The sequence below is a fragment of the Pristiophorus japonicus genome, chromosome 2 (genome assembly GCF_044704955.1).
Source record: "Pristiophorus japonicus isolate sPriJap1 chromosome 2, sPriJap1.hap1, whole genome shotgun sequence".
NCBI classification, from domain to species: Eukaryota; Metazoa; Chordata; class Chondrichthyes; family Pristiophoridae; genus Pristiophorus; species Pristiophorus japonicus.
In genome coordinates, this window is record NC_091978.1 from 370,303,445 (window position 1) to 370,318,737 (window position 15,293).

At 47.4% G+C, this 15,293-nt stretch overlaps 1 protein-coding gene across 2 annotated transcripts in view; it reads right to left on the reverse strand.

The window, feature by feature from the left end:
- Positions 1-4,923: 4,923 nt before the first annotated feature.
- Positions 4,924-15,293, reverse strand: part of LOC139235068 (deoxycytidine kinase-like) — a 32,064-nt gene continuing 21,694 nt past the window's right edge. For both annotated transcript variants that reach the window (XM_070866200.1, XM_070866209.1), the window contains exons 6-7: positions 9,159-9,258; positions 4,924-5,170 (exon numbers count right to left, since the gene is read on the reverse strand). In XM_070866200.1, the coding sequence (XP_070722301.1) occupies positions 5,144-5,170; positions 9,159-9,258 (127 nt within the window). In that variant the 3' untranslated portion in view covers positions 4,924-5,143. The remainder of the gene's footprint in view (positions 5,171-9,158; positions 9,259-15,293) is intronic.

The window sequence follows — 15,293 nt, forward strand, 5'->3', positions numbered from 1 at the left end:
GTGAAGACTTAGTGAAGGAATAGCGTTTACTGATTCCGCAGCGGAGAAAGGGATAAGCTCAAGGCAGGAGGGAAATTAAAATGGTTGTAATCTCAAACAAATGAAAGCAGAGATAGTTAAGCGGAAATTTAATGGAGAATTATGAAGGGTTTTAGGAGAGTCGATAAGCAGAAACTGTTTCCAGGGGCAGGAGGGTCAGTAACCAGAGGGACAAAGAACCAGAGGGGGCGATGAGGAGAATGTGTTTACGCAGCGAGTTGTTGTGATCGGGAACGCGCTGTCTGAAAGGGCGGTGGGAGCAGATTCAATAGTAACTTTCAAACGGGGAATTGGACAAATACTGGAAAAGGTAAAACATTGCTGGGCTGTGGGGAAAGAGCTGGGGGAGTGGGACTGATTGGATCGCTCTGTCACAGAGCCGGCACAGGAACGATGGGCCAAATGGCCTCCTCCTGTGCTGTACGATTCTATCTGTGCAAGTCCTGTACCCAACTGCCATTCACACACCTCAACTATATTATTTGAACCGGAGGTGTTAAGCAAGTCGCCTGCCTTTTTCATGGCACTCAACCAAATACATTCTTGAACTGATTTATTTCCCTCTGGGATTGCTGCTTCATCAAAATCTCAATCAATATATCTGAAACCATGGCATTACCATCGCTGAATCCCCACCATCAACATCCTGGGAATCACCATTGACCAGAAACATTCTGAAACTATGCCTCCTAGTTCTAGATTCCTCCACGAGGGGAAGCATCCTCTCTGCATCTACCCTGTCTAGCCCCCTCAGAATCTTATACATTTCAATAAGATCACCTCTCAGTCTTCTAAACTCCAATGAATATAGGCCCAACCTGCTCGACATTTCTTCATAAGTCAACCCCTTCATCTCAGGAATCAACCTGGTGAACCTTCTCTGAACTGCCTCCAATGCAAGTATATCCCTCCTTAAAAAAGGAGACCCAACCTGTACACAGTACTCCAGGTGTGGTCTCACCAATACCCTGTATAACTGTAGCAGGACTTCTCTGCTTTTATACTCTATTCCCCTCTGCAATAAAGGCCAACATTCCATGTGATTCCTGATCACTTGCTGTACCTGCATACTAACTTTTTGTGTTTCATGCACAAGGACCCCCAGGTCCCTCTGTACTGCAGCACTTTGCAATCTCTCCCCATTTAAATAATAATTTGCTTTTTTATTTTTCCTACTAATGTGGATAACCCCACATTATATTCCATCTGCCAAATGTTTGCCCACTCACTTAGCCTATCTATATCCCTTAGCAGATTCTTTGCCAGGTCCTCACAACTTGCTTCCCACCTATATTTGTATCATCAGAAAATAGATAATAAGAGCTTCTACAGGTACATAAAAAGGAAGAGAGTAGCTAAAGTAAACGTTGCTCCCTTCGAGGATGAGACTGGGGAATTAATAATGCGGAACAGGGAAATGGCGGAGACTTTGAACAAATATTTTGTATCAGTCGTCACGGTAGAAGACACTAAAAATATCCCAATAGTGGATAATCAAGGGGCTATAGGCCGGAGGGGGGAGGGGTGGGGAACTTAAAACAATCACTGTCACTGGAGAAAAAGTACTACATTACACTCGGTCCCTTCATCCAAGTCGTTAATATAGATTGTAAATACTTGAGGCCCCAGCACTGATCCCTGTGGCACCCCACTAGTTACTGGTTGCCAACCTGAAAATGACCCATTTATCCCGACTCTCTGTTTTCTGTTAGTTAGCCAATCCTCTATCCATGCTAATATATTACCCCCAACCCCGTGAGCTCTTATCTTGTGCAGTAACCTTTTATGTGGCACCTTATCGAATGCTTTCTGGAAATCCAAATACACCACATCCACTGGTTCCCCCTTAGCCACCCTGCTCGTTACATCCTCAAAGAACTCCAGCAAAGTTGTCAAACATGATTTCCCTTTCATAAAACCATGCTGGTTCTGCTTGACTGTATTATGATTTACTAAATGTCCTGCTACTACTTCCTTAATGATTGACTCCAGCATTTTCCCAATGACGGATGCTAGGCTAACTGGTCTATAGTTTCCTGCTTTCTGTCTGCCTCCTTTCTTAAATAGGGGCGGTTTTCCAATCCGCTGGGACCTCTCCAGAATCCAGTAAATTTTGGTAGATTACAACCAATGCATCCATTATCTCTGTAGCCACTTCTTTTAAGACCCTAGGATGCAGGCCGTCAGGTCCAGGGGACTTGTCCGCCTTTAGTCCCATTAGTTTGCCTAGTACTTTTTCTCCAGTGACAGTGATTGTTTTAAGTTCCCCACCCCTCCCCCTCCGGCTAATAGTCCCTTGATTATCCACTATTGGGATGTTTTTAGTGTCTTCTACCGTGAAGACTGATACAAAATATTTGTTCAAAGTCTCCACCCATTTCCCTGTTCCGCATTATTAATTCCCCAGTCTCATTCTCTAAGGGACCAACGTTTATTTTAGCCACTCTCTTCCTTTTTATGTACCTGTAAAAGCTCTTACTATCTGTTTTTATATTTCTTGCTAGTTTACTCTCATAAGCTATCTTCTCTCTCTTATGGCCAACATCCCCTGCATCGAAGCACTGACCACACTCGACCAGCTCTGCTGGGCAGGTCACATTATCCGCACGCCTGACACAAGATTCCCAAAGCAAGCGCTCTACTCGGATCTCCTACATGGTAAGCGAGCCCCAGGTGGGCAGAGGAAACGTTTCAAGGACACCCTCAAAGCATCCTTGATAAAAATACAACATCCCCACCGACACCTGGGAGTCCCTGGCTAAAGACCGCCCTAAGTGGAGGAAGAGCATCCGGGAGGGCGCTGAGCACCTCGAGTCTCGTTGCCGAGAGCATGCAGAAATCAAGCGCAGGCAGCGGAAGGAGCGTGCGGCAAACCTGTCCCACCCACTTTCCTTCAACCACTGTCTGTCCCACCTGTGACAGAGACTGTAATTCCCACACTAGAAACATACAAAATTGGTGCAGGAATACGCCATTCGGCGTTTCGAGCCTGCACCACCATTCAATAAGATCATGGCTGATCATTCCCTCAGTACCCCTTTCCTGCTTTCTCTCCATACCCCTTGATCCCTTTAGCCGTAAGGGCCACATCTAACTCCCTTTTGAATATATCTAACGAACTGGCCTCAACAACTCTCTGCAGTAGAGAATTCCACAGGTTCACAATTCTCTGAGTGAAGAAATTTCTCCTCATCTTGGTTCTAAATGGCTTACCCCTTTTCCTTAGACTGTGACCCTTGGTTCTGGACTTCCCCAACATCAGGAACATTCTTCCTGCATCTAACCTATCCAATCCCGTCAGAATTTTATATGTTTCTATGAGATCCCCTCTCATTCTTCTAAATTCCAGTGGATATAAGCCTAGTCGATCCAGTCTTTCTTCATATGTCAGTCCTGCCATCCCGGTTACTGCCTGCCATTCTGAAAAGGACCCATTTATTCCTACTCTTTGCTTCCTGTCTGCCAACCAGTTCTCTATCCACGTCAATACATTACCCCCAATATCATGTGCTTTAATTTTGCACACTAATCTCTTGCTTGGGACCTTGTCAAAAGCCTTTTGAAAGTCCAAATACACCACATCCATTGGTTCTCCCTTGTCCACTCTACTAGTTACAGCCTCAAACAATTCTAGAAGATTTGTCAAGCATGATTTCCCTTTCATAAATCCATACTGACTTGGACCGATCGTGTCACTGCTTTCCAAATGCGCTGCTATTACATCTTTATAATTGATTCCAACATTTTCCCCACGACTGATGTCAGGCTAACCGGTCTATAATTCCCTGTTTTCTCTTCCCTCCTTTTTTAAAAAGTGGGGTTACATTAGCTACCCTCCAGTCCATAGGAACTGATCCAGAGTCGATAGACTTTTGGAAAATGACCACCAATGCATCCACTATTTCTAGGGCCACTTCGTTAAGTACTCTGGGATGCAGACTATCAGGCCCCGGGGATTTATCGACCTTCAATCCCAACAATTTCCCTAACACAATTTCCTGACTAATAAGGATTTCCTTCAGTTATTCTGGACTGTTCAGTCACCTAAGGACTCATTTTAAGAGTGGAAGCAAGTCTTCCTCGATTTCGAGGAACTGCCTATGATGATGATCTCTCTCTTTATTATTTTGTGGGGGGCTGGTGGGGACAATGAGGCTGGACAATAAATGCTGGCCTTGCCAGTAACGCCCACATCCCAGGAACTAATTTTTTTTAAAGATCCTGAATTTGGTGGGTGCGGTCATCATCATCATCATAGGCAGTCCCTCGGAATCGAGGAAGACTTGTTTCCACTCTTAGAATGAGTTTTTAGGTGGCTGAACAGTCCAATACGAGAACCACAGTCTCTGTCACAGGTGGGACAGACAGTGGTTGAGGGAAGGGGAGGGTGGGACTGGTTTGCCGCACGCTCCTTCCGCTGCCTGCGTTTGGTTTCTTCATGCTCTCGGCGATGAGACTCGAGGTGCTCAGCGTCCTCCCGGATGCACTTCCTCCACTTAGGGCGGTCTTTGGCCAGTGACTCCCAGGTGTCGGTGGGGATGTTGCACTTTATCAGGGAGGCTTTGAGGGTGTCCTTGTAACGTTTCCTCTGCCCACCTTTGGCTCGTTTGCCGTGAAGGAGTTCTGAGTAGAGCACTTGCTTTGAGAGTCTCGTGTCTGACCAAAGTAGTGGTCTATTAAAGACGTCCCTCCCATCTAATTATCCTCTGGTGGCCAGCATCAGGCAAAACATCACCCGGTAATACTTTCATAGATGAAAATGTACAATTAATCACAACCTTTGTCCACTGTGTGTGTGTGTGTGTGTGTGTGTGTGTGTGTGTGTGTGTGTGTATGAGGCTAGACTTTTGATGTGAGGTAACCCCTTGAAGGAAGGTCATATTTATTTGGTTCTTTTTTCATTAAAAAAAAAATAAAGAAAAAAATAGCTATTTCATAATATCTAGACATCATTCGGTTGCCAGTGAGAGAATTCAAAACAAACACGGTAAAAAACATATACACGGTTAACTGAACTGTCAAACGTTCTTATATCAGCAGCTCCTTCATTCCCTCATGTTTCTCTACTGGGTCCTGATGTCTTGTTCCACAGAATGTACACGCGTTATAAAGAGTGCAGAAATGCCTTGATCTGGAAAAGACAAAGATCAGACTTTACTGCGAGCTTTTAATGGGCACAGACACAAGTCAGAAAGTATCTGGCCCTGGCGTTTCACTCGATAGGGACACAGGGACATGGGTTAGAGATAACATACGAACATAGAATTAGGAGCAGGAGTCGGCCATTCGGCCCCTCGAGCCTGCTCCGCCATTCAATAAGATCATGGCTGATCTTCTACCTCAACTCCACTTTCCCGCCCGATCCCCATATCCCTTGATTCTCCTAAACTCCAAAAATCTATCGATCTCTGTCATGAATATACTCAAAGACTGACCCTCCACAGCCTGGGCTGGAGAATTCCAAAGATTCACTGCCTTCTGAGCGAAGAAATTCCTCCTCATCTCATTCCTTTTATCTTGTGACTATGACCACCCCCCTACAACAACAACAACAACTTGTATTTATATAGCACCTTTAACGCAGTGAAACATCCCAAGCAGCTTCACAGGAGTGTTACGAAATTAAAATATTTGACACCAAGCCGCATAAGTAGAAATTTTAGCAGGTGACCAAAAGCTTGGTCAAAGAGGAATATTTTAAGGAGCATCTTGAAGGAGGAAAGAGAGCTAGAGAGGCGGAGAGGTTTAGGGAGGGAGTTCCAGAGCTTGGGGCCCAGGCAACAGAAGGCACGGCCACCGATGGTGGAGCGATTATAATCAGGGATGCTCAGGAGGGCAGAATTAGAGGAGCGCAGACATCTCGGGGGGTTGTGGGGCTGGAGGAGATTACAGAGATAGGGAGGGGCGAGGGCCATGGAGGGATTTGAAAATAAGGAAGAGAATTTTGAAATCGAGGTGTTGCTTAATCGGGAGCCAATGTCGGTCGGTGAGCACAGGGGGTGATGGGTGAGCGGGACTCGGTCTGAGTTTTGGATCACCTTTAGTTTACGTAGGGTAGAATGTGGGAGGCCAGCCAGGAGTGCGTTGGAATAGTCAAGTCTAGTTCTCGACTCTCCAGCCAGGGAAAAACAGCCTCTCAGCATAAGGCTACAAGCTCTGGAATTTTCTCTACCAAAACCTCTCCAGCCCCTTTAAGGCAATCCTTAAAATCTCCCTCTTATCTGAATGGTGACAGATTAGGAAAAGGGAAGGTGCAACGAGACCTGGGTGTCATGGTACATCAGTCATTGAAGGTTGGCATGCAGGTACAGCAGGCGGTGAAGAAAGCAAATGGCATGTTGGCCTTCATAGCGAGGGGATTTGAGTACAGGGGCAGGGAGATGTTACTACAGTTGTACAGGGCCTTGGTGAGGCCACACCTAGAGTATTGTGTACAGTTTTGGTCTCCTAACTTGAGGAAGGACATTCTTGCTATTGAGGGAGTGCAGCGAAGGTTCACCAGACTGATTCCCGGGATGGCAGGACTGACATATCAAGAAAGATTGGATCAACTGGGCTTGTATTCACTGGAGTTCAGAAGAATGAGAGGAGACCTCATAGAAACGTTTAAAATTCTGATGGTTTAGACAGGTTAGATGCAGGAAGAATGTTCCCAATGTTGGGGAAGTCCAGAACCAGGGGTCACAGTCTAAGGATAAGGAGTAAGCCATTTAGGACCGAGATGAGGGGAAACTTCTTCACCTAGAGAGTGGTGAACCTGTGGAATTCTCTACCACAGAAAGTTGTTGAGGCCAATTCACGAAATATATTCAAAAAGGAGTTAGATGTAGTCCTTACTACTAGGGGGATCAAGGGGTATGGCGAGAAAGCAGGAATGGGGTACTGAAGTTGCATGTTCAGCCATGAACTCATTGAATGGCGATGCAGGCTCGAAGAGCCGAGTGGCCTACTCCTGCACCTATTTTCTATGTTTCTATGTTTCTATCATCATCATAGGCAGTCCCTCGAAATCGAGGAAGACTTGCTTCCACTCTAAAAATGAGTTCTCAGGTGACTGTACAGTCCAATACGGGAATTACAGTCTCTGTCACAGGTGGGACAGACAGCGGTTGAGGGAAGGGGTGGGTGGGACTGGTTTGCCGCACGCTCCTTCCGCTGCCTGCGCTTGTTTTCTACATGCTCTTGGCGGCGAGACTCACGGTGCTCAGTGCCCTCCCGGATGCTCTTCCTCCCCTTAGGGCGGTCTTGGGCCAGGAACTCCCAGGTGTCGGTGGGGATGTTACACTTTATCAAGGAGGTTTTGAGGGTGTTCTTGAAGCATTTCCTCTGCCCACCTGGGGCTCACTTGCTGCATAGCAGTCTCATGTCAGGCATGCGCAGCCTTCGATCAACTGAGGAAGAAAGTGTTTGAAGACCAGGACCTCAAACCTGGCACCAAGCTCATGGTCCACAGGCCAGTAGTGATACACGCCCTCCTATATGGCTCAGAGACGTGGACCATATACAGCAAACGCCTCAAAATGCTGGAGAAGTACCATCAGCGCTGTCTCCGCAAGATCCTGCAAATCCACTGGGAGGACAGACGCACCAACGTCAGTGTTCTTGTCCAGGCCAACATCCCCACCATCGAGGCAGTGACCACACTCGACCAGTTCCGTTAGGTGGGCTACATCGGCTGCATCCCTCTTTCACCAAGTTTTTGGTCACCCTCCCTAATGTCTTCGGCTCGGTGTCCATTTGTGTCTGATTTCGCCTCTGTGAAGCGCCCTGTGCCAGTTTTACTACGTTAAAGGTGCCATATAAATGCAAGTTGTTCTTGTTATTACAATATTCTGAGGCTGATTGTGTGCCCCATTCACATATCTCGCAAGGCTCTGCACTGGCATTGAAAGCTCACCATTTCTGCCCCATAACATGCATAGAAATAACATGCTGTACCTGTGTAACACACATTTACCAGGTGGGATTTATAAAGTGAATCTAATGTACCCACGTTTCATGTGTAAAATAGATCTGATTCACACACATTGCTCTTTAAACACATCCTCCTACTTTTATAAAGACAGGACATGAATATTCTTCCTCATCGGGGAAACTCATTTACGAACAATATAAATTCAACTGCATGCCCTCCAACTTTTGTAAAGGACATACATTTTCGGAACGGTTTATTTTGTAACGTTCCATACCTGAACTAAAATAGGGTTTGTTTTGTGAGGTTTATTCCTCAACCAACACCACAAAAAAACAGACTATCTGGGTCATTATTGTTATATATGTAAACTTGTATTTACTCTGTACAGCCACCAGAGGTCTCATCCCCTGGAGTCCCAAGGGATCCCATAATCCCTTGGGAGCACAGGTACTTAAGGAGGCCTCACAGGCTGGAGAGGCACTCTGGAGAACTGCAATAAAAGACTACGGTCACACTTTACTTTGAGCTCATAGTGTTCAGTCTGACTCTTGCTCCATACATAACAATTATCACATTGGAGCTTGCTGTGCGCAAATTGGCTGCCGCGTTTCCCACATTACAACATTGACTACACTCCAAAAAGTGCTTCATTGGCTGTAAAGTGCTTTGGGGCATCCAATGGTCATGAAAAGCGGTATATAAATGCAAGTTCTTTCTGGTGAACTAGAAGAGGGAGATGATATCAAAGGGTAATTGTAATGTATTTGCTTCATGGGTTCTTTGCTTAAGAATTCATAGCAACACATTGCTATTAAGAACTAGCTGGTTTATTAGCAAAGGTTTAACAATCTCAGTACACATTACTAGGTCATCCACCAGGCTCACAACCACCTGCCCCATCGTGGATCCCCCGAACCCAACTGGCTAGGGTTTTATTGAGTCTTGTGAACATCACATGACTGGCTAAGCCACTCACAGTGCAACAGCTCTACAAACCCATACTCACAGGGGCACACATTACAGTAATTAATTCTGAAAACCTGTAAGCCAAGTAAAAATGAATGATCACACAACCGGTTTCAAACGGACTTATTTCCTTCAAAGTTGTCGCAAGACTCCTCACATTTTCTGAAACATGCAGTCACATCTGCAACACGCAAGCTTACTGTTTTTACAATGGGTGGATTTTACAACATTCTGGTACCTTTTCAATCAGTTCTTCACACTTGGCTTCATTCCTCTTGAAGTCTTCATTAACATCTAACGTCAAAATCGGAACATTATTCAGGTAATCAAAGTGAAGCCTGCAATTAGAATGCCGAATTAAACACAAAGTCAAATAAACCAATACTTTCCCTTACTGACGTCTTTCGGATGAGACGTTAAACCAAGGCCCCGCCTGCCCTCTCGGGTGGATGTAAAAGTTCTCATGGACTATTTCGAAGAAGAGCAGGGGAGTTCTCCCCAGTGTCCTAGTCAATATTTATCCCTCAATCAACATAACTAACAGTTTTTCTGGTCATTATTGTAATGTGTTTGCTTCATGGACTCTTTGCTGAAGAATTTATAGCGACACATTGCTATTAAGAACTAATTGGTTTATTAGCAAAAGGTTCAACAATCACACGACACATTATCAGTTCATCCACCAGGCTCACAACCACCTGCCCCATCGCGGATCCCCCGAACCCAACTGGCTGGGGTTTTATTGAGTCTTGTGAACATCACGTGACTGGCTAAGCCACTCACAACTCAATAGCTCTACAAAACTGTGAGCATCCTCGCAGGTTCATACATTACAATTATCACATTTCTCTATGTGGTTAATACTTATCGATAATACTTTTTCAATCAGAATCGCTAAAAACAGATGATCTGGTCATTATCACGTTGCTGTGTGTGGGAGCTTGCTGTGCTCAAATCGGCTGCTGCGTTTCCTACATTACAACAGTGACTGCACTTCAAAATGTACTTCATTGGCTGTAAAGTGCTTTGGGACGTCTTGAGATGATGAAAGGCGCTATATAAATGCAAGTCTTCCTTTCTTTAAATTGTCAATATTAATTTAAAAAATGAAATCCTCACTCAACAGGACCTCTAGTCTTCTGATTGGACCATTGGCATTTTGACAGGAAAAACATTCTCATAAACGATGGCTACCATAAACATCTCACAATGGCTTTTGTGTGGGAATAATTAGTATTATTTTTTTTTTTAAATCAGAAATTCTTTACCAAATAGTTTCCTTCAGAGTCACTGAATATTCTGGGTATAGTTTCACGACACAAATCTATCCTATTTGACTCAATCTCCTCTACAACCTCTCATCGGACCAGGAGGAGACCATTCAGCCCCTCAAACCTGTTCTGCCAATCAATGAGATCGTGGCTGATCTGTATCTTAGCTCCATTGACCCACCTTGGTTCCGTAACCCTTAATACCCTTACCCAACAACAATCTATCAATTGATCCATCACCCAGAATATTTTGCTTTTGTAAAAATCTATCAATCTCTGTGTTGAAATTTTCAATTGTTCCCTCCCAGCCCCAGCAGCGTTTTGGGGGGGAGAGTTCCAGATTCCCAGCATCCTTTGTGTGAAGAAGTGCTCTCTGACATCACCCTGAACGGCCTGGCTCTAATTTTAAGGTGACGCCCCCTTGTTCTGGACTCCCCCCACCAGAGGGAATAGTTTCTCTCGATCGACCCCATCAACTCCTTTAATCATCGTAAACACCTCGATTAGATCGCCCCTTAATCTTCTACACTCGAGGGAACACAGCCCAGTCTGTGCAACCTGTCCTCGGGGTTTAACCCTTTGAGCCCCAGGTACGATTCTGGTGAATCTGCGCTGCCCCCCCCTCCAAGGCCGATATACCCTCCCTGAGGGGCGGGGCCCAGGACTGGACATAATGCTACATCAATAACTTGCCTCTAAACGTTCTTTCTATCCCCCTCTGTAGCCATTCTCATACAGCACCCATAGCCGGATAACCTGTGCTAAGGTTTGCGCCATTGGCAATCTTTATCTGGCTACCACATGGAAAAGAAAAGTGATGAGAAGTCAAAATCTCTTATTTCCATAGAATCATACAAGAGTACAGCACAGAAGGAGGCCATTCGGCCCATCGAATCTGCCCCGGCTCTTTCGAAGAGCGATCCTTCAGTCCCACTCCCCCCGCTCTTTCCCCATATCCCGGCAATTGTTTCTCCCTCCAGTATTTATCCAACTCCCTTTTGAAGGCTGTTAATGAATCTGCCTCCACCGTCCTTTTAGGCAGCTTGTTCCAGATCCTCACCACTCGCTATGTAAAAAAGCTTTTCCTCGTGTCGCCCCTGTCAACCATCTTAAATCGAGGAAGGATTGTGAAGGCCTTGGAGAGTGTGCAGAGGGAGATTGACCAGAATGGTTCCAGGGGATGAGGGACTTCAGTTATGTGGATAGACTGGAGAAGCTGGGATTGTTCCCCTTAGAGCAGGGTAGGCTAAGAGGAGATTTAACAGAGATGTTTAAAATCGGAAAGGGCTTTGTTAGAGTAAATAGGGAAAAACTGTTTCCAGGGGCAGGAGGGTCAGTAACCAGGGGCCACAGGTTTAAGGTAATCGGCAAACGAGGCAGAGGGGAGGGGACAAAATGTACGCAGCGAGTTGTTGTGATCGGGAACGCGCTGCCTGAAAGGGTGGTGGGAGCAGATTCAATAGTAACTTTCAAACCAGGAAATTGGATAAATACTGGAAGGGGAGAAATGTGCCGGGCTGTGGGGAAAGAGCGGGGGAAGTGGGACTGATTGGATCGCTCTGTCACTGAGCCGGCACAGGCTCGATGGGCCCAATGGCCTCCTCCTGTGCAATATTATTCTATGATTCTAGTGATGTAACGTATGCACCAGTGAGTATGCTCACAGGTTTGTAGAGCTGCTGCCGCAATGGAGTGCTCTCTATGCGGGAGTCCTCCCTCTATTTATTGGGGACTTGGCCTGGAGGGTGTTGCTCGGAGCAGATCCATGCAATAAGCTTTTAAGTTGGTCCACAGACTCCCAGGCCGCCTGCAATTTCTGCCATCTGGAGGAGTCCGTGTTCCACGTCTATGTTCAGTGTGTGAGGTTACAGCCCCTCTTCCAATATTTGAAGGGGCTGCTCCTCAGTCCCACACTCCTGATCTTTGGGCACCCTGTGCGGAGGGGAGCGGGCAGGTCGGAGGGCCTCCTCGTAGGACTGGTCCTGGGCCTGGCCAAGGGGGCCATCAGCCGGTCCAGGCAGCGGGCAGTCGAGGGGGTCGTTCAGCCCGACTGCCTGCCTCTCTTCCGTGGTTACATCCGAGCCAGGGTGTCCCTGGAGATGGAGCACGCAGTGTCCACCGGTACGCTCGCGGCCTTCCGCGAGAGGTGGGCGCCGGAGGGACTGGAGTGCATCATCACCCCCGGGAACAGAATTTTAATTTGATTTAACTTTCCGTAAAAGTTTAATTGGAAATGTGTGGGTTCTAGTGCCTTTGCCAAAAGGGCAGCGCTTGATTTAAAGTTTAGTTTAAAATAGTTGTGGAGCTGTTGAGTTGTGAGTGGCTTAGCCAGGGTGGATGAACTGGTAATGTGTAGCGTGATTGTTAAACCTTTGTCAATAAACTAACTGGTTCTTAATAGCAATGTGTTGCTATGAATTCTTAAGCAAAGAAACCATGAAGCAAATACATTACAGGTGGGTTTGCACATAGAAGGCCCAGGAACCTTTGCACTCTGGTTAATCAAATCATTGACCCTTTCAAGGACAATCGATATTTAATTTGTAGATTCCAACCAGACAGACGACTGAAGCTGATAATGGTCAAATATTGCAATACCGGCATTAACCTGAATGGTTGTGCTGTCAGTGAGATTTATTTTGAAAGAAGCTTGGCTGCATATTTTGCAAAGGATCAGCAATTCTCTGGCAATGCAGACGATTGATGTCACTTGCTCTTTAACCTGGATTGAAAGTTTCTTAGGGATGCAGGTACATTTTCCACACCAGAGACTTGAGCCCAGAATACAGGCTGGCGCTCCCACTGCCAGTACTGAGGGAGCGCCGCACTGTCGGGGGGCAGTGCTGACGGAGTGCCGCACTGTCGGAGGGGCAGTGCTGACGGAGTGCCGCACTGTCGGAGGGGCAGTGCTGACGGAGTGCCGCACTGTCGGAGGGGCAGTACTGAGGGAGCGCCGCACTGTCGGAGGGGCAGTACTGAGGGAGTGCTGCACTGTCGGAGGGGCAGTACTGAGGGAGTGCTGCACTGTCGCAGGGCAGTACTGAGGGAGCGCCGCACTGTCGGAGGGACAGTACTGAGGGAGTGCCGCACTGTCGGAGGAGCAGTACTGACGGAGTGCCACACTGTCGGAGGGGCAGTACTGAGGGAGCGCCGCACTGTCGGAGGGGCAGTACTGAGGGAGTGCCGCACTGTCAGAGGGGCAGTACTGAGGGAGTGCCGGACTGTCGGAGGGCAGTACTGAGGGAGTGCCGCACTTTCAGAGGGCCAGTACTGAGAGAGCGCCGCACTGTCGGAGGAGCAGTACTGAGGGAGTGCCGCACTGTCAGAGAGCCAGTACTGAGAGAGCGCCGCACTGTCGGAGGGGCAGTACTGAGGGAGTGCTGCACTGTCGGAGGGGCAGTACTGAGGGAGTGCTGCACTGTCGGAGGGCAGTACTGAGGGAGCGCCGCACTGTCGGAGGGACAGTACTGAGGGAGTGCCGCACTGTCAGAGGGGCAGTACTGAGGGAGTGCCGCACTGTCGGAGGGACAGTGCTGAGGGAGCGCTGCACTGTCGGAGGGGCAGTGCTGAGGGAGCGCTGCACTGTCGGAGGGGCAGTACTGAGGGAGGGCTGCACTGTCGGAGGGGCAGTGCTGAGGGAGCGCTGCTCTGGTGGAGGGTCAGTACTGAGGGAGCGCCGCACTGTTGGAGGGGCAGTACTGAGGGAGCGCTGCACTGTCGGAGGGGCAGTACTGAGGGAGTGCCGCACTGTCAGAGGGGCAGTACTGAGGGAGTGCCGCACTGTCGGAGGATCAGTACTGAGGGAGCGCTGCACTGTCGGAGGGGCAGTACTGAGGGAGGGCTGCACTGTCGGAGAGGCCTTCTTTGGAATGAGTCGTTAAACCATTAAGTCATCTGCTCTCTCAGATGATCGTAAAAGATCCCACGTCCACTATCTCAATGAACAGCTGCAGAGAATTGGCCAATATTTATCCCTCAACCTGCATCGCTTAGACAGATTATCTGGGTCATTATCACATTGGCTGTGTGTGGGAGCTTGCTGTGCGCTAATTGCCTGCTGCATTTCCTACAATATAACAGTGACTACACTTGAAATGTACTTCATACTTGTGAAGCAGTTTGGGGCGTGCTGAGGTTGTGAAAGGCGCTATATAAATGCAAATCTTACTGTCCTTTACAAAAATTGCAGTTCTCTGTGAATATGAACAACAACCACTTGCATTTATATAGCGCCTTTAACCGAGTAAAATGTCCCGAGGCGCTTCACAGGAGCGATTATCAAACACAATTTGACACCGAACGACATAAGGAGATATTAGGGACAGGTGACCAAAAGCTTTGGTCAAAGAGGTAGGTTTTAAGGAACATCTTAAAGGAGGAGAGAGAGAGACGGAGAGGTTTAGGGAGAGAGTTCCAGAGCAGCTGAAGGCTCGGCTGCCGATGACGGAGCGATGGAAATCGGGGGATGTGCAAGAGGCCAGAATTGGAGGAGCGCAAAGATCTCTAGGGGTATTAGGGCTGGAGGCGGTGACAGAGATAGGGAGGGGCGAGGCCATGGAGGGATGTGAAAACAAGGATGAGAATTTTAACACCCAGAAGAGAGATTGGGAAACAACCCGAATTGGGACACCATCGCCTGGCACACACTGAGCTGAATCTGCCTGTTCATCCTAACAGATTGCAGTTTGTGTTACTGAATGGTGCTGAGGTAAGGAATATGTGGTTTGGAGTCACAAAGGGGAATTATATATATATAAATAGTAATAATTACTGACAGTTCCTTGACCCATTGCAGTGAAGTAATACTCAGATGGTCATAAACGATTACACAGAACTATTTTGAAGACAGAGTAATCAATAACCAGGGGGCATAGATATAAAGTAATTGGGGGGGGGGGGGGGGGGATTTGAGGAGAACCTTTTTTCATCCAGAGGATGGTGGGGGTCTGGAACTCACGGCCTGAAAGGGTGGTACAGGCAGAAACCCTCACCACATTTAAAAAGTACCTGGAGGTGCACCTGAAGTGTCGTAACCTACAGGGCTACGGACCGAGAGCTGGAAAGTGGGATTAGGCTGGGGAGCTCTTGGTCGGTCGGCACGG